This window comes from Hipposideros armiger, unplaced genomic scaffold, assembly GCF_001890085.2.
Source record: "Hipposideros armiger isolate ML-2016 unplaced genomic scaffold, ASM189008v1 scaffold_861, whole genome shotgun sequence".
Classification (NCBI taxonomy): domain Eukaryota; kingdom Metazoa; phylum Chordata; class Mammalia; order Chiroptera; family Hipposideridae; genus Hipposideros; species Hipposideros armiger.
The window spans coordinates 481,364-500,710 of record NW_017732211.1 but is presented as its reverse complement, the minus strand read 5'-3'; the positions used below and the strand labels follow the sequence as shown (position 1 = coordinate 500,710).

At 41.7% G+C, this 19,347-nt stretch overlaps 1 protein-coding gene across 9 annotated transcripts in view; it reads left to right on the top strand.

The window, feature by feature from the left end:
• HDAC8 (histone deacetylase 8) overlaps nucleotides 1-19,347 on the top strand; it is a 182,834-nt gene that overhangs the window by 2,362 nt on the left and 161,125 nt on the right. For 6 of the 9 annotated variants that reach the window (XM_019629579.1, XM_019629578.1, XM_019629580.1 and 3 more), the window contains exons 3-4: nucleotides 423-553; nucleotides 2,400-2,541. The exons of 1 other annotated variant lie outside the window; for it this stretch is intronic. In XM_019629579.1, coding sequence (XP_019485124.1) covers nucleotides 423-553; nucleotides 2,400-2,541 — 273 coding nt within the window. Of the gene's footprint in view, nucleotides 1-422; nucleotides 554-2,399; nucleotides 2,542-4,328; nucleotides 4,977-11,622; nucleotides 12,340-19,347 lie in introns of those variants that run through there. 2 more of the 9 variants (XM_019629585.1, XM_019629586.1) reach the window with 2 other exon arrangements.

Below are 19,347 nucleotides of genomic sequence, written 5' to 3'. Positions count from 1 at the left end.
CAAACTACAGAAGAGTCTTCTTACCTGAGCTTACAGAGCTGATGAGTACAGGCTTAGGACAGGAATGCGGTTCTCTGGCTCCACATTCAAAATTTGTAACAGTGCAGCTGCCTGTGAAAGGAAGAGAAGAGCTGAAAGGATCAGATGGCCTGGGCAGGAACTGATTCAATGGTTTGTCATGAAAGTTGTAACTCAGAGTTCACTTTGTCCAATACCTGGTGATTTAACTTAGATATAAATACTTTTTGGTAAGCCTGCCTGTCACCCCACGAATGGAGTCCTTTCGCAGACATGAAGGAGGGAAGACTTTGGCACCTGGAACCACAAGTTGTGTTTGCTGCCCAGATGACTGCCTCCTGCTTCTAGCTTCTGGCATAGTCTGGGCATGACTCACTCACCTCTTTGTTCTCTGTTATTATTAGAATAGTTAAGCCCAAGGTGGCCTCCATGGAGGAGATGGCCTCCTTCCATACCGATGCCTATCTGCAGCATCTCCAGAAGGTCAGCCAAGAAGGAGATGATGATCATCCGGACTCCATCGAATATGGGCTAGGTAAAGTCACTACCGGGCAATGGTGGCAGACGGACACCCTCCCTCTAGAGAGCGGAACTGCTTCATCTGACACAACATGCACGGCAGGCGTTAATGCTTTTAAACGAAGAACTAATGCCGTCACCACAATCTGAATCTCTCAGTTGAGCCACATACATCTGACTTAACAAGCAAACCATATGAGCTGAACAAAACTGAATGATGGAGCAGATGGAGGACAGTCTTTCCCTTGCTTAGGCCCTAATAGCAGTGTCCCGATGGGGTCTGGCTATATGTATGTTGACTTAACTGTCCCGTGACTTTACATTTTAACTTGAGCACAAACTTATGTTCTGGCTAAGTTTTGTAGTTTCTCACAAACAGCTGCATTTTAAAAATTGGAAGTGGCGATAGGATAATCTAGAGAAACAGCATGGTTTAATAGAAGAACATTGGGCTGGGGTGGGGGAGGGGGATCAAGAGACCTGGGTCCCAGGCCTGGCTCTGTGTGACTACAGATAAGACATCTCCTCTCAGACCTCAGTTTCTCCATCTATAGAAAGTGACGACTTAATCCTGAAGTTTAGCCTTTCTAGCTCTAACACTTTAAAACTTCTTTCCCCGGCATTGGAGATGTTTCTCTTGTTTGGTGCTGATGTTAGCGTAGTGACTCTTGGGCAGGTCACGCCTCAACCTATGCCTCCTCACAGCATTCTGGACCCAATTCCAATGTGTGGAGGAGGGTTCCCCCACAGCACCCAGCAGTGCTCGTGACACCAGCTGGAGCCCTACAATTCAGCTCATTTCTGACACTATCTCCCTGGAGGAGATGGCATCAGACTCCACAGATAAAGGGCTGACTCCCATAAGACGGTCCTCCACTTCAGATGCCAATCACAAGCCCACGTTCTCACCTGTGCTTCTGACCGACCGGCTACAAATCACAAGTTCCCACGGCCGTTGCCTTGGGTTCGATTAATTTGCTAGAGTAGCTCACAGAACTCAGGAAACCTGTTTACTCTCTAGGTAGTTATACAGTTGACCCTTGAACAACACAGATTTAAACTGTGGGTCCACTTACGAGGACACGTGAATTTTCTTCAATAAATACTGTCAATGTATGCCCTATTCCTTATAGTTTTCTTAATAACCTTTTCTCTGGCTTACTTTATTGTAAGACTACAGTATATTATACATATAACTTACAAAATATGTGTTAATTGACTCTGTTATTGGTAAGGTTTTCCAGTCAAGGGTAGGCTATTGGTAGTTTGGGGGGAGTCAAAAGTTATACGGGAATTTTCAACTGTGCAGGGTGGGGGTCGGTGCCCCTAACCCCTGCATTGTTCAGGCATCACCTGTAAAAGGCTCTAACGCAGCAAGAGCCAGATGCCCAGGGCAAGGTGTGGGGAAAGGGCACGGAGCAGTTTCCATGACCTCTCCCCAATTCTCCACATGTCCCTCAACATGGAAGCTCTCCAGACCCTCTCCTTTTGGGTTTTTATGGAGACTTGATTACGTAGGCATGGTTGATTAAATCATTGGCCAATTGGTGATTGAACTCAAATTTCCAGCCTTCTCCACTCAGGAGGTCAAGGGTGGGGCTGATAGTTCCAACCCTCTAAATCACATGGTTGGCGCCACTGGCCCCCACTCCCTATCCTTAAGGAGTGGTACACTACATGCCTCGTTATCATAACAAAGACACCTTTATTGCTCCCATTGCTTAAGAAATTCCAAGAGTTTTAAAAGTTCTGTGCCAGAAACAGGGACAAAGACCAAATATGTAGTTGTTATAAATCACAGTGTCACACCTCTCCTTTCTTCAATTCATCTTCTAACAAGCTCTTTTGATGTTTGCCCAAAGGTTATGACTGCCCAGCCACCGAAGGGATATTTGACTATGCAGCCGCTGTGGGAGGGGCTACAATCACAGCTGCCCAATGCCTGATTGATGGAATGTGCAAAGTAGCAATTAACTGGTCCGGAGGGTGGCATCATGCAAAGAAGTAAGAAAATGACTTTTCTGCTTTCTGCCTCTTTCCTTGAGTTGGTTTCTCAGTTATGTTAAAGGCTTGTGTTTATTGCATTGGCATTTATTGAGAGACTTGTTTATGTAGTAGCACTTTACTAGACATTCTGAAGAGATGCAAGTGACATAAAAGATGACGTAATATAGCAGAAAGCACACTATTGAAAGTCAGGACCCTGGGCTCTATGCCTAATTTTTCTGCAAACTTTGCCAACTGACTAGGACAGATTAACCTCTGTAGGCCTCAATTTATTCATCAAGAAAATGGACAGGGCAAAGGATATAACTAGACAATATCAAAATTCCTTTGTAGCTTTCTGGCAATTCCCCTGTCTGCAAAGGATTTATACTTTAGAAACATTAACAAAACTAGAATAATTCAGGAGCAAAATCAGTTTGGGTACCGACTAAATATGTGTATGAGCTGAAGAGATTTAGCAGTAGGGAGAAATTAATCATGGGAGCCTTAGCAGAGGTGCATTTTCAAACAGGTGGACGGGTGATGAGAATAGATTTCAAACAAAAGACTGAAGAACCAAGAAGGAGGCTTGTGCTGCCATCTCTAAGGACAGTAGTAGCCGAGAGTTAGGTGTCACCATAAGGAAACAGCTGTTCTTAGGTGGTGCTTGGAGCTAGAGGAAAAGTCCTTCTGGAGTGTTCTGTTAACATTTCAAACAGCTATAGCCTGTCTGACAGGGAGTGCAGGGCCTCATTCAGCCTGTGGCTTCTTGCTTGAGAGGTCTGTAGTACTTAGTACATGTTGGAGAAGATTTTTGAAACTCTGAATTAATAAGCATGCTGTAATTACCAATGCCTCATCACACACCAGTTGTTCTTACTATCAGACATGACCCCAGTGCTCTTGAGTCTGGAGAAAACAGCACTTTATTTTTCAGAATAAACCTTGGGCACAATTTCAACATAAGCAGGTTAAGGTGAAAGCATGGAATTCTTTTCATCAAATCGACAGTTTAAAATCTACTGAGGCGATGGAGCAAAGAGAACCAGTGTTTAGTAACAAGTTTCAGATGGCCATAAAAACTAAGAGAAACAACCTGCCTTTTGTTAGCTTTTGCTCTGTTTTTTAAAATTCAAAATAAAAATAGCAATCTCTAGGAGAAAAAAATGACCTCTCCTTCCAGCTACACACGAAAGAGAAAAGACCAAGTTTCTCTAAACTGGGGGCTTCTATGCCCTCTTGTGCTTAGCGAGTGGACAAAGAGTCATGTGGTCTCATGGGAAATTCCTGGTCCTGGAAGTCAGATCTAGTCTGCACCTGGCCCACCTTAAGGCCTGCTGGGGCCTGGGTCAGTGTCTTATCACGGTTTGGCTGCCGAAGGAAGTGCAGTCCATCTTAAGCCAGTCACGGCTGCTTCTGGGCTGCATGTACATCTGGGCGTACCCAAACACCATTATTGTAACTATTTCAGACACCTTTCAGCTGATCCTACCTGGAAACAGACACACCTATGGTAAATATAAATTACAGAGTCTCTAAGGACTGCCCCCCCACCCCGCGTCGGGGAGTTCTTGGCATCCGCAGGTGGACTACAGGCATTTAGCCCACAAACTTACATCTAGCCAGCATGTATCTATTATAATCACAGTATTTCCCCATGCCCAAATACATGTACAGATTCATACATGCCATTTATTCATTTACCATGCGTTGACTGAGAACCTATTATATGGCAAGTATATGTTTATCATCATCAGTAAGCAGAGCTATAGAAATTGAAACATGTATATTTTTTCTCCTAACAGTTTTCAAAAAAAAAAAACAACTTCAAAATATCCAGGTGCTGGCAAGATTACAGTGAAATTGGCACACTCTTTTTGAAAACCTTGGAAATAAGCGTTAAAAGAGTTGGGAAAATGTTTAGACTTGTTGACCAAGTAATATTCTTAGCAATATATTCTGAAGAAATAAACCAATCCTGTCCTCAAAAAGTCGTATCATAGGAGTATGACAGCAAATAATTACATTTGAGAGCTAAAGAAGAGTGATATTCAAAAAAAAATTGTGCAAAAGAAGATTAATGAGAGACTAATGCTATTAGATATTAAGCATACAAAACTAGAATAATGAAAACACGTGTACCACGCGTATAAGATGTGACAGATGATATTATAGTAAACTCCCCAAAGAGACTGTTATATCTTTTATAAAGAATGCGTCGCAAGTGAATGGGAGTGGAAAGTATTGTTCAGTAAATGATGTTGTGACAGCTTGTGGCATTTATACTCTCATCTCCTATAATAAACTAAAATAAATGGCAGCTGGATTGAAGAGTTAAATATAAAAAGCAAATGTTAAAAAACTAGAATGAATATTTATCAAGCTTCTAAAGGGGAATAGTTTTCTAAGCTTTAGGAAGTAATAGAAACAACTCACAAAGGAAAAAATGAACAAATTGGACCATACAGAAATTTAAAACCCAAATAATTTAAAAGTTTTTTTGGCCAGTTTAAAAATAAAATCTAGGGGCCGGCCGAGTGGCGCGTTGGTTAAGAGCTGGCTTGGGTCGCCAGCTCTGAGCAGCAGGGCCCCAGTTCGGATCCCGCATGAAGGCCAGTGACACTGCCCTCTGCAGCTAAGATGGTGAACAACAGCTCGACCTGGAGCTGGGCTGCCATGAGTCGCCGGCGACGGCGTAGGCTGCAGTGGGGCTGCAGTGGGCTGCTGCGAGCTATTGTGAGTGGCCGGCAGCCAATGTGAGCTGCCAAGAGCTGCCGTGAGCGGCCGTCCAATGAACGGCGACTGATCTGCCTCACCCAGGAAAAGCACAATTATAATACCAACATGGGCCACTGAAACAACATCCTCCACAACTAGACTGAAGAACAAAAGGACAGCAACTTGTCTGTTCCCCTCCCCCAATCCCCCAATTTAAAAAAAAATCTAAACACATACTGAAAAGGCACATTTGGCATAAACGTGACGAAGTGTGATAGGTTTGTATTTTCTAAGGTACTCATACAGTATGATGTATAAGAAGAAATACAGGCCAAGAATGTGACTAGACAACTTCTAGAGGAGTTTTAAACACAACTGGGAAAATGGGACAGACAGTGTTCATCAAAGAAATGCAAAGTAAAACAACTAGGAGCCTCCTTTTAGGCCCGTATTTACCAGAATTGAAAAAAATGATAATTAGTTTGCTAGTACTAGTGTGGTTTGGTTCAACTCCTTAAAAAAGCAATTTGGACGCCAGCATGTGGTAATAGCTTTTATCTAGTAACCCTACTCCTGCGAATGTTTCCTGAGAGTTCAAAATATGGGGAAAAACTTTGTATGAAAGTGTTTAATCAGCATTATTTATTAAAAAAAAGAAATAGCATGAATGAATGTCTAGCAATAAGGAAATGGTGAATCTACTCCATGGAATATTATGTTGTTATTTTAACTGATGACGATAATGATGATGAAGACTACAGGGCATTTCAGAAAAATGGTGGTTATGTTAGGGGGGCAGAATTATTGATCATTTTTTAATATGCGTCTCTCTAGTTCTCAAAATTTCTGTAATGACATTTTATTACTTTTGCAGCTACTGTTTTACCAAAATAAAAAGAGGCAAAAAATAGTTACAGCAAATATAAGAAAGGGTTAAAATCTTTATTCTTTGTGATTTAGTGATTTTTTTTTAAAGATTTTATTGGGGAATCGGGGAAGGGGAACAGACAAATTGCTGTCCTTTTGTTCTTCAGTCTAGTTGTGGAGGATGTCGCTTCACTGACCCATGTTGGTATTATCATTACGTTCTTCCCGGGTGAGGCAGTCGCTCTCCAGCCATTGGATGGCAGCGGCTCATGGCCGCTAATGGCGGCTCACAAAGGCTCACGCCTGCTGCTGGCCAGCCCCACTGCAGCCTATGCCGTGGCCGGCGACTCACGGCAGCCCAGCTCCAGGTTGAGCTGTTGTTCACCATCTTAGCTGTAGAGGGCCCAGCGTCACTGTCCCTCATGTGGGATCCGAACCGGGGCCCTGCTGCTCAGAGCTCACGCTCCCAAGCCAACTCTTAACCAACGCAGCACTCGGCCGGCCCTAGTGATGTTTTTAAAAACACTAATATTCAGGTAAATGGAGAGAAGACATGAACAGACAGTTCACAAAAGATAAAATAAATAGTAAACAAACATGGAAAACTACTTAGCATCAATAAATTAGAGGAAGTGAAACTGAAATACCATGTATACCAAATTTGAGCTGAAGGAAGAAAGATCTTTAAGTTAAAATTTCTATTATTCTTGGTAATGTATTCTAAAGAAATAAACCCATCCCAAATATGGGAAAACTGAGTATATAAAGATGGTCATTTCTCCCTTCCTTATAATAGCCAAAAAATGGGAAGTTGGGAGGGAGAGCTAAATGTTCAACATCAGTGGAATGGTTAGGCAGTGTACTGCAACATAGCTAGTTGTTGGGATATTATTATAACTATTAGTAGTGGTGGTTAGAACGACTGCATGACAAGAAAAAATGCTCATCATATAATGTTGGGTTTGTTTTAAAAGGTCAGGTACCTACAACCTCATACATTCACTTTGATTAGCCAGGTAAAAATATGTGCGCATGAAAAAATCTTAGAAGGAAATGCGGGTGACCCGTGAATAAGGTAGCTGGTAGGGGCACGGACTTCATGTGCAACCCTAAATCCTGCACGACAGTCTGCCCTCCGCATGTGCAGACTCCCAACCGCAGTTAACCCTTGAACAACACGGGTGTGACCTGCACTGGTCAATTGAAAAGAATCCACGTGTAAGTGAACCTGTGCAGGTCACACCCGTATTGTTCAATGTCAACTGTACAACAAAATGACACCAGTGACTGTAAGGAGGATGATATTGTGATATATACACATACATATACGTGCATCTTTTTTCTGTTACCCCTGCTTTTCTTCTATTTTCTCTAGTGTGGTTATATTACTTTTATCAATTAAACTTTCTTATAATAAAACTGCTTGGAACAAAGTGGGAAGCGGCCACAATGCAGACACAGCATGGCCTGTGTGTGCTATTGGGTTGTCGGAAAAGTCATGACGCATTTTTGCAATGAAAAACATAGACAAATACATTATGACTTTTCTGACAACCCAGTAGTTGTGTACCAGGTTGCACAGAAAAAGGAGGAGTTTGCCTTCCGGTTGGTGGAGATGGAGAATTCCAAGCAGAGGGAATAACAAAAGCATGACAGGAGGAAAGTAGGGAGCATTTGGAAAACTACAAGTAGTTTGACATGGCCAGAATGTAAAAGCAAATAGAGCAAGAGTGGACTGGAAAGGTTTTGTAGGCAGTGCTAAGGAGTTGGGCTTTTTCCCTGGGGCTGGTGGGGATTTACTGAAGAATTTTAGGGGGGGGGGGTGGCAATGTGCTAATTGAATGGGAGGGAACTGAGACTAGAGACAGGAGAAGCCTACCAGCAATTAATCATTTAACAAACATTATGCTCCTGCTGTATGCCAGGTGATGAGGAAACAAAGAGGCATACAGGAGGTTATTTTTTCAGGGCAGCTGGTACCAGACAAAAGCCTGCTTAGTGAATCCATATAAAAGGGGGACTAAAAATTTAGAGTAAATAGTGGAGAGGGTGAGGCTTAATTAATATGCTAACTTGAATAACAAAAAGCTACCAAAATATGTTTATTTTGTCTCTTTTAATAACATTGAATGCTAAGTAATTCTTACAACAAACAAAGAATGTATCAAGAATTGATTGTTTTTGTTTTGGGCCTGATTTTTCTAACGACATTGCATATTTCAAGATGGCACGTTTCAGTCCCTTGGAGACTTTTACAGCATGATCATTTAGAGGGATGATTTTGCCAAAATATTCAAGGGCTTTCTCAGTTTTCCCTAGGGCTTCTCCTTAATCATTTGGTATTCAAATCACTCTTTTGAACTACTTTGAAAATCATTGTCCTTATTTATTTTTCTTCAGTTGTAAGACATTCTACCAGATCCCTGTTGTCAGTTTTGTGTGCTGACTTCATGATAATCCTGCATCTTTTGATAAGATTTGTAATTTCACTTTGTGATAGATTTGCATTGAATTACTCACTGATACATCCGACAACCCTTAAGAGACAAAATGATGGTGATTAAAGGACTAGGTTGTTGGAATGGGGACTGATATGACTGGTCAGTTCATTAGCAAACACGTCCATGTTATGACAGCTTTTATAGCACTAGGAAACCTCAAAAGGTGGGTACTGCTGGGGCTAAGATGATATGTTCTCAGTAAGAGCTCTCTGTACCAGCGAAGGTCGAGGGCAGTGTTTTTCCAACTAAGGGTTGCAGCTTATTAATGGAACAATATATCGATTTAGTGGGCTGCATTCGGCGTTTTTTTGATGTCAGTAGATTCCATGAAACTTGTTCCAGTGTGTGCGTATGTGTGTGTGTGTGTGTATACCAGGTCGCCATGTAAATGTCAAGCGACTGTAGAGTGGAATGACTCCCTTGGAAGTAAGACCTAGGTACAGATATAAAATCTAGGCTGCACCACTTATTGGTCGTGTATATAACCTTGGGGTTATTCCCGGTTTACTTAACTGGAACTCACCCTATCCATGTAAACGTGTGCTAGAAGATACTAAAACCCAATACGGGACAGTGACTTCTAACCTCCAGAAAGTGTCAGATCACATCTGGTTTGTCCCCTTTGATTGTGTATTCCTCATCCTTGCCTCTTCTAATGTGTTTTACCCTGTTTGACTCTGCGTCTCAGCTCCCAATATTTTCCTATATCTCATTCTGATAATCCATCAAGACCAACACTTCTCACCCAGCCAGGCCCTTCTTCCTCCCACAAGTCTGTTATTTGCCCTCTTGTCACCTGACGTGTCAGCCTTCCACCTGGCAACACAGGATCTATGTCCGAGCGCCCCCTGTCCTGCGTCCTTGCTAGGAGAGGGAGAGATTATTGTGCTGGTTGTTTCTGGAGCTTCCACGTGGGGGCAGTGACTGGTCGAGTCAGAAAACTCTGCCTTGTGTCTTGGCAAACTCGACAAGAATATACAGCTAGACCTCCAGCTCTGAGCTGCTACCCACCTGGCATTTAGGTTCAAAGCTACTAGAGCTGGGTTCTCAAGGGCTCAGCTTCTTTATGCGTAGAGGACAGTGAAGGGCATTTACCCAAAGGGCTCTCTGCATAGTAACAAGCTGTACCACAGGCCTTTACAGACAGAGAAAATTGCATGAAAATGGAGCCTTGCACTCAGTGTCAGCCACATGACAGACAGTGTGGTTTTTTTTTGTTTTTTTAAAGATTTTTATTGGGGAATTGCAGGGATGGGAACAGTGCTGTGTAATGGGGGAAGGAGGACAGACAAGTTGCTGTCTTTTTGTTCTTCAGTCTAGTTGTGGAGGATGTTGCTTCACTGGCCCAAGTTGGCACCATCATTGCGCTCTTCCCAGGTGAGGCAGATCAGTCGCCGGCTTCTGGACGGCCGCTCACTGCGGCTGCTGGCCGCTCACGCTGGCTGCTGGCTACACACGGTAGCCCATGGCAACCCACTTCAGCAGTGGCTGCAGCCTATGCCGTCGCCGGCGACTCATGGCAACCCAGCTCCAGGTCGAGCTGTTGTTCAGCGTCTTAGCTGTGGAGGGCAGTGTCACTGGCCCTCATATGTGGGATCCGAACCGGGGCCCTCTGGCATCCCAAGCGAGTTCTTAACCATCGCGCCACTCGGCCGGCCCAGACAGTGTATTTACATCACTTCCTGCTGTCACCTGCACACAGGTACACTGCCAGACAGGACAGACAGGCCTTTACCATAGTAGCCTGGATTATTCTGACAATACGTGTCCAACCCATAAGGCACCGGCCCTTCCCTCAGAAAAGTGTCCAGCCAGCCAGCAGAGTAGGAACCAGCTGAGACGTGCTTGGTGCCTATGGCAACCCTGCCCCTAGCCTATAGCGGATGAGATGGTCCCTGTAGAACTGGCTAAGATCGTGAATTAGCGTCACAGAGGGAATCCCAGCTCCGTCAGTTAGGAGCTATAAAACCTCTCTGCCTCGGTGCCCTCATTTGTGGATTGGAGATGATAGTAGTACCTACCTTCTAGATTTAGAAGGACTAAATCTGATCACTGCATTAAAGAGCTGTGTGAAGGGCCTGGCACATAGTCAGTGATAAAAGTAAATAATATCCAGAGAAAGGAATTTTGTCCTCAGATATAAAAACCACATTCTGGTAGCTGCAGGCCACCTACCCAGGCCCCAAACTGGACTCTTACCTAGAAATTTTTGGAGTGAAACTCAGTCATCTACCCGTAGACCTGCTACGTCAGCAGCTCCTACAATTTCGTGCCCTTCCTCCACCCGGGTGCCCTTGTGTGCTTGTTCCCTGTAATCGGCCCCAGCAACCTGAGGCTCAGAGACCAGTGTGATCATGAAACAGGTGCTAGCTTTCCAGAATCATCATGCTTGGCCGACTGCCTGGTTCCCTGGAAGGTTGTTGATCAGCAAATTGTTTGGGGACCATCCAGGGGGACCTTGATCTCAGAATCCTATTATAGGTATGCTTTCCCAGCTCAACTGCAGGATTCTCTCTTAAATGCAATGCTGGTGTTTGCTCTCCACTCCAGGGACCACAACTGGGACTAAAGAACACTCTTCCTTATGCTCTGCCCCTTACCTGCACCTCCAGTGACACTAATAAAGGGAAAGGTTAGACTGTTGTGCTGACAGAAAGTAGGAACAAAGGTAGTGACAGTGAATGAGACAAGGAAAGATAACACATGAGAGTGATTTTAGGTGCATAATTGACATAACTTGGGGATCAGTTGGCTATTCGGGGTAAAGAGAGGGAAATGTCAAAAATATTCAGTTTCTTGCATACGTAGGTGGCCGTATTGTTACTAAGATTGGAAATGGCACAACAAAACACATACAGATGCCAAAGGATTTGTGACGTAGAGAAATCTGAGTGGGTAAATGGATAGAGAGGAGAAGGTGGTAGAGAGTACATTGGTTGGTGGGTGTCTGGCTGGCATCCAAACTTACTATGTCCACAACCTAACTCCTGAGCTCCCCGCCCTGTGCTTCCAGGCATTCAAGCCAAACATGTTGGAAGTATCCTGACTTCTTTCAGCCTAGAAAGCACGCTGTCAACTCTGTCTTCAAAATCTAATCTGAATCTGACCACCTGTCACCACCTGAAGCACGCAGCCCAAGTCCAAGCTGCCATTATGCCCCAGCTTGTGTTCCAGCTCTGGTCTATTGTCCACACAGAGAGTGATCCCCTTAAAGCAGAAGTCACGGCCCATCACTGTTCTGCTCAAAGCACTGCATTGGCTCCCTGTTTCACTCGGAGCGAAAGCCACACGCCCATGGCCTGCAAAGCCCGACAGTTTTCATCCTCTCCTCAACAACTACTGCTCTCTTCCTTTCCTCGCTGTTCTCTGGCCACCGGACTCGTCTTATCCCTTGAACATACGAGGCATGGTCCTGCCTCTAGGCTTTTGCCCTTTCTCTTCCCACTGCCTGAAATACTCTTCCTTTCACCTCCTTTGCTTTCTCAGTAAGGCCAAAAAGCCTCTCATTACCCTTTCCCTGTTTTATTGTTCTCCATACTATGGATCATGTAAAAATTACCTATTAATTATTTTACACCTTACCCTCCTACCCTCGAATATACACTTCAAAGAGGTGGGGATTTTGTCGGTTTTGTTCATTACTATAGCTCCACTGCCTAGAACTCTACCTGACACATAGTAAGCCCTCAATCGAATTTCGTTGGGCCAGTGATGGAGTGTGAAATTTGGAATGGAGGGGCGGGAGAGAGATGGGTGGGACACGTGGATTCCCAACACTTTGTGGGGGGAGTATACCTCATGCTACTGCTACCAGTTGACCTATTGAATGTGAAAATGTTTGTAAACTAAAGAATAAAGTTATTAAATTGAAAAGATGAATTAATGCCTTCTCAAGGTAGGCCCCCAATATTTGTTGGATGAATCACAAAGTCAAGCAAGCAGTTAGTATGTCGGAGCTCCAGCATACTGAACAGGACCAAACCGTGAGCTGTTATATAACCTTTGCATTTTAACCAAGAGACCACTAGAGGGCGTGCAAGGTTAAATTAAGAATGTTCTCTGCTTGATGAGATTCTATTAACGTCATCCACATTTCTATTTATTGATCTAATGTTCATCTAAACAGTTTCGTCAGTTCAGTGTTCTTCTGAGCTAATTTCTTTCACCAGCCCAGTATCTGGCTCATAATAGGTCTTCAATAAATATTTATAAATTGAATGAAAGGATGAATATTTAGAATTAAGAGATTTTTCACCTTGAAATTTGTGTTTTACTCATTAGCTGTGGTCCCTATTTCCATTAAGAAACTGTCTTCAGAGGATGATAAATATGGCACCCATGGCCCTTGGCACTTAAAGAATCCTTAGGCAACAGGAGGAAAGAGTATGACTTGGAGTTTGTCTGCTTTAACTGTGTAAGTCATCATATTAGACAACAGTACCTGAGTGAGGCGCCATTAAAGGCCAGATGGCTTCTGATCCCACATCAGCTTCTCCCTCCCTCAGGAGGGGCTGGTAGCTGAGGAAGGATGCGTGCGAATCACCTGAGCTGGCCTATCCCCCGCGCCCCCCCCCACATACTTACCCACTCCTCCCCCACCTCAACAGTGGTTAGATCAATTTATGCAAATAGAGGTATCCCTGCATTTGAAACCTACTGTTCACACTGTTTCCGAGCTGTAGTGTTCTTTGGGATGAAAAATGCGAAACTGGCTTTGTTTATCACTTGTTGCCATTGAAATTCTATGAAGGGAATTTGGGTGCCTGTATATGCAGCATTCTGGGCTGGATTAGATGGGTGTGGAGTCCTTCCTTGTCCTTTGTCATTTGATGGCTGCAGCCTCTGAGTGCCCTTGATCCCCACAAGGTGGGCCCTCAGTATTATGCATTTTTCATTAATGGAGTCATTTTAAATATCCGGAGAAATAGGACCCATTTTTAACAAACTGTTTTTTAGAATAGATTTACAGAAAAATCGAGCAGCTGGTAGTTTCCATGTACCCCACACCCAGTTTCCCCTATCGTTAATATCTTACATGAATATGATACATTTGTTACAATTAATGAGCCAGTATTGATATATTATTAATGACAGTTCGTAGTTTTTCAGACTTCCTTAGTTTTTACCTAGTGTCCTTTTTCTGTCCCAGGATTCCACCCAGGACACCACATTACATTTATTCATCATAAGATCCTCTGTGCTGACATTGCCTTGTACTTTCCTTGTTTTTGATAACTTTGACAGTTTTGAGAAGTACTGGTCGTAATACTCAGTATTGTGTATTTCCAGTCGATTTTCTACATTTTAATGTATGTTTTAGTCTACTAAATGGAGTCATTTCAAATAACCTGAGAAATACAACCCATTTTGGTGGCTCTTCCTAGCACCTATTTTTATAAAAAATCTAGACGGTTCCTAAAGCTGGTCCTTGCTAGCGGAAGGCAAGTGTCTATAGCATTGGTGAATTTTTCTAATGCAGTATACACTCAGAGGAAATCTTTCAATTTTTGTATTAAATGTTTTTTATTATTTTTCAATTACAGTTGAAATTCAACTGTATTATTATTTCTATATTATTTATGTATATTATTTTATATTAGTTTCAGGTGTACAGCATAGTAGTTAGACATTTGTAGAATTTATGAAGTGGTCTCCCCCTATAAGTCTAGTACCCACCTGACACCATACATAGTTATGACCATATTATTGACTATATTCCCTATGCTGTACTTTACATCCCTGTGACTATTGTGTAACTACCAGTTTGTACTTCTTAATCCCTTCCCCTTTTCCACCCAGCCTCCCATCCAGCAACCATCAGTTTGTTGTCTGTATCCGTGAGTCTGTTTCTGTTTTGTTCATTTAGTTTGTTTTTTAGATTCCATATATAAGTGGAATCATATGATATTTTTCTTTCTCTGTCTGACTTACTTCACTTAGCATAATACCTTCTAGGTCCATCCATGTTGTTACAAATCGTAACATTTCATTTTTATGGCCAAGTAATATTCCATTGTATGCATATATCACTTCGTATTTATCCAGTCGTCTATTGATGGGCACGTAGGTTGTTTCCATATCTTGGCTATTGTAAATAGTGCTGCAGTTAACACAGGCATACATATCTCTTTTTAATTAATATTTTGGATTTCTTCGGATAAATACCCAGAAGTGGAATTGCTGGGTCATAAGGTAGTTCTATTTTTAATTTTTTGAGGACCCTCCATATTATTTTCCATAGTGTCTGCGCCAGTCTGCATTCCCATCAACAGTGCATGAGGGTTCCCTTTTCTCCACGTCCTTGCCAACACTTGTTTGTTGATTTATTGATATTCTGACAGGAGTGAGGTGATATTTAATTGTGGTTTTAATTTGCATTTCCCTGATGATTAGTGATGTTGAGCATCTTTTCATATGTGTACTGGCCACCTGTCTGTCCTTTTTGGAGACATGTCTATTCAGGTCCACTGCCCATTTTTTAATCAGGTTGTTTTTTTTTTTTGGTGTTGTATGAGCTCTTCATAAATTTTGGATATTAAAATTCCCTTATCAGATGTATCATCAATGAAAATCTTTTCCCATTCAGTAGGTTGTCTTTTGTTTTGTTGATTGTTTCCTTTGCTGTGCAAAAACTTTTTAGTTTGATGTAGTCCCATTTGTTTATTTTTTGTTGTTGTTATTTCCCTTGCCCGAGGAGATATGTCAGAAAAACTGTTACTAAGAGCAATGTCAGAGAGTTTACTGCCTATGTTTTCTTGTAGGAGTTTTATGGTTTCGGTTGTTACATTTAAGTCTTTAATCCGTTTTCAGTTTATTCTTGCATATGGCATAAGAAAGTGGTCCAGTTTCATTGTTTTGCATGTATCAGTCGAGTTTTCCCCACACCATTTATTGGAGACACTGTCTCTACCCCGTTGTGGATTCTTGCCTCCTTTGTCATATTTTAAATGACCATATAGGTGTGGATTTATTACTGGGCTCTCTATTCTGTTTCACTGATCTATGTGCCTGTTTTTCTGCCAGTACTATGCTGTTTTGATGACTATGGCCTTGTAGAATAATTTGATATCAGGCAGTGTGATACCTCCAATTTTGTTCTTCCTCTTGAGAGGCTGTGACTATTTGGGGTCTTTTGTTGTTCCATATAAATGTTAGGATTATTCTAGTTCTGTGAAAAATGCCATTGATATTTTTATAGGGTTTGCATCTAATCTGTAGATAGCTTTGGGTAGTATGAACCTTTTAACAATGCTAATTCTTCCTATCTATGAGCATGATAGATCTTTCTATTTATTGTCCATAGTCACCAAAACCGTACTGGTATCGGCTTAGGAAACTTAAATGGAAATTGAAGGTGCAAATTCAGAGTATGTATTTAGAACTAATTGGTCTTGCTTTCTATTTTTTCTAATGTCTGAACTGTAGTGAGAGTGTTCATTTTTGGTTTTACTGTTTAAATATAAGAGACCAGAGTTCTGTGAAGGAAAAGAGGAAGGAATGAGAGTTGGATAGAGTCACTGTTGTTCCACAGCATTACCTTCATTTCATTTTCTACCCCAACCTATCTTTAATATAAAATGTTATCATTAAGGTAAAACTCAGCTTTTTTTTCCCAGCATATTTTCAAATACTTACTCCAACTACCCACACAGACTTGTATACAATTGATACCATTAAATTAGATCAGAATGCTAGTAAGGTACATTCACTTCCTAGCGGGTCTTTGCTAGAATTCTGTGCACTTTTCTTCTGAGGTTCTTTATTTTCCATGCCTTTTATGCACTGCCTTTGGAATTTAGTATAAATGGCTCTTTAAACTCTTCTAGAGACTGGGGGTGGGGGGAAAATCAAGGTAGGGTGTAAATTGAGAGGAATTAAATTCACTGATCTTGCCTCATGTACTTTAATATAGCAATAATAATCATACACGGTGGATTGAGTCAAGTGCTAATTATGGAATTTATTCCAGACAACTAAGAAAACCTCTCTAAGAGATTATTACAGCTTCCCTTGGGAGGTAGCTTGCAGGTTATTAATCTCTTACTAATGCCTTGACCAGGACTTTTTACCTGTGAGTTAGTTTCCTGTAGGAGAGATGATACATCTGAGTAACTTTTTAGACTTCTGCTTGCCCTCCAGGGCTTACTTCATACAAAGATGATCAGAAATGCATGCTAACTGTAGGAAATGTGATGTAAATAGTTGGAATTCAAGCCATTCACATGAAATAAAATTAAGTATTAGGAATGAGGGCACAACTTTGGAATAGGCGTAATGTGGCCTGCAGGCTATGTTGTCTGAACGGCTTTGCGGTGTTAGTGCTCGCGTGCATTTTGTTTCTGATGAAGACCGGTTTTCTCACAGGCAGTCAGAATATTGTGCTAATAAGGCCAAGCCCACAATTTCCGTCCTTGTGCAAACCAGTTAGTTTTTGCTGATTCTAACGTGAGTGGCTGTACCATTTACCTTGGCCAGCTGTCTCTTCAGAAGCATGTCCTTAGTCACAAGTGAGGCCAGGCTGGGGCTGCAGGCTGATAAGTGTAGTGGAAATCTTTCCTCCCTTTGGAAAAGCAGCCCAAACCCCTCTCTCTCTCTCTCAGTGTGGGGCCAAGTGCATCGTTTCCACACGTTTGCCCCACTGAGCTGTTATGAGTTCCCTAAAATGCAAAACTATGTCCATTGCCTTCTCTGTCTTATGTTCTATTAGCTCAGGAAAGATTTTCATTCCATTGAGCACCAGACTGTGGGGTATATTTTTGGAAGCAAGTGTAGGTGTACCAGAGCCAAAAAAGGTTGGGAACAACTGTAGACAAACTGATCTCACTGTTCTTAGAGCTGCCAACTCTAGGCACCGAGCCCTTAAAGTGGACTACAAATGCAGTTAAGAGAAAATCCACTATGGGGGGATCATTCCTGCTTCCCCACAACCAGGCGCATTTTTGATGCGGAAAGAAGCAGGTGTGCACAAAGATGATTTCTTTAGCTATGTTGAATCAGAATTGGGGTCTTAATGAGTGAAAAAGTGTGAGTGGATAATTAGGATAGTTAGTACTTTGAATTTTTAAATGTTTTTACTTAAACTTACTGTGATAACTTTCCAGTGAGGGAGGTAGGTAAGGTAGGAACTTTTTGAGAAGTTGAGAACTTTTTGAGAAGCAGAGACCTAAGCCTCCTGATTCCTACCCCACTTTCTATCATGGGAACATGTAAGTCTCTAAAAGGATTTGCTGGACATAACTATGAAATCAAATTACAGAAAGATTTCCGTTTTTTCAGTCTCCCTCTTTGATAGAGGAAACAATAGTGTTCTAAATAAACACAGAATCTCTTGATCTGCAAAAGTCATTGAGTCAGTTCTCACAAGAGACAGCGACATGAACTGGCTGCAGAAGTGAGAGAGCAGGGTGTTCGGAAAGGGAGCCCACAGAAGACATCATGACAAAGTTTGGACATCACGCGTGGAAACATCTGATTATGTAATATGGTAACCAGTTATAAGCTATAATGACACAAGCTAGGACTCGTTAGCTCATTTTTCCTGCCCAGCAGAGAGGAAAAGAAAGCTAATGGGTTCTAATAGTGACTTCAGCACTGTCTTAAAGATCAAGTATAGGTGTGCTCCAATTTAAGAATACTCGGGAAATTTAAAAAAATGCACATTACCAAATGGATAGATACAGGGCTTGGATGGATAATTCATTTTGTAGAAGGAGCCTTCACTCTGACAGGATTCACCCACTGAGTTCCTTAAATTAATTTCTCTGGTGAATTCAAGGTCTAACTGGCAAAGAGTCAATTATCACAGAACATTTTAGGAATGTGTCTGCTATAAGGTTTACCCTAATATTACTTTTTGTTAAATATATACATATTTTATAATACATAATCTATGTCTCAACAAAAACTAAACAGTAGACTTCTAATAATTTATTTTCTGGATTTTTTGTAGCACCATATGACCTGTGTAGATTTACATTGTAGGTCATAGCATAAAAACAGGATTACGAGTGCTGACTAGAGAGAAGGAGAGACATGATGGTCCTAAGAGCAGGTTAGAATTACGTGGGTAAGAAACATGAAAAGGAGAACAATGAAAATTTGGGCCATTTTCAATTTGGGGAAAGCAATCTTGCTTTCTATCTCCAGTGTACCTCTCATATCTGACCAATTGAATTTTTCTCTCCTAATGGTTTCTTGTAACCATTTCAGCTCTTAAACATAGACATTATCCATAAAAGTACAAATAGCACCATTTAATGAAGAAACGCCAATAGAAGCACCAGTAATGATTAAGAAGTTTGATCAGCTAGTACTGAAAATAAAGGGAAAAGTACCTCATTGGAAAGTAAGAATGCAACTTGTTAAGCACAACCCTGGATCATAAAGGCTACAGGCTTTGATGGATGGGGGTGTTCTTAAACACCAAAGTTACAGCTAGAAAAATCTTCCCTTGTCCTGAATGGCCAATAACCATGGAAATTTACAAAAGTTCCAACAACTGCAGCTGTATAGAAAATGGTGGACAGAATTATAAAAACACATTTCAGAACTTTTAGCTAATTGCAGTTAAACACCCAAAATATATGAAGTAAATACATTTCTAAAGGGCATCTTCCAGTATCAGCTGTTCTCTTCATCCTTTCATGTAATAGTCAGCATATATCAAGTTCTGGAACTACCATTCCTAGCTCTACTAGGACAGGCCCCTTGAAAACGTGCATTTCCAGAATCATAACTT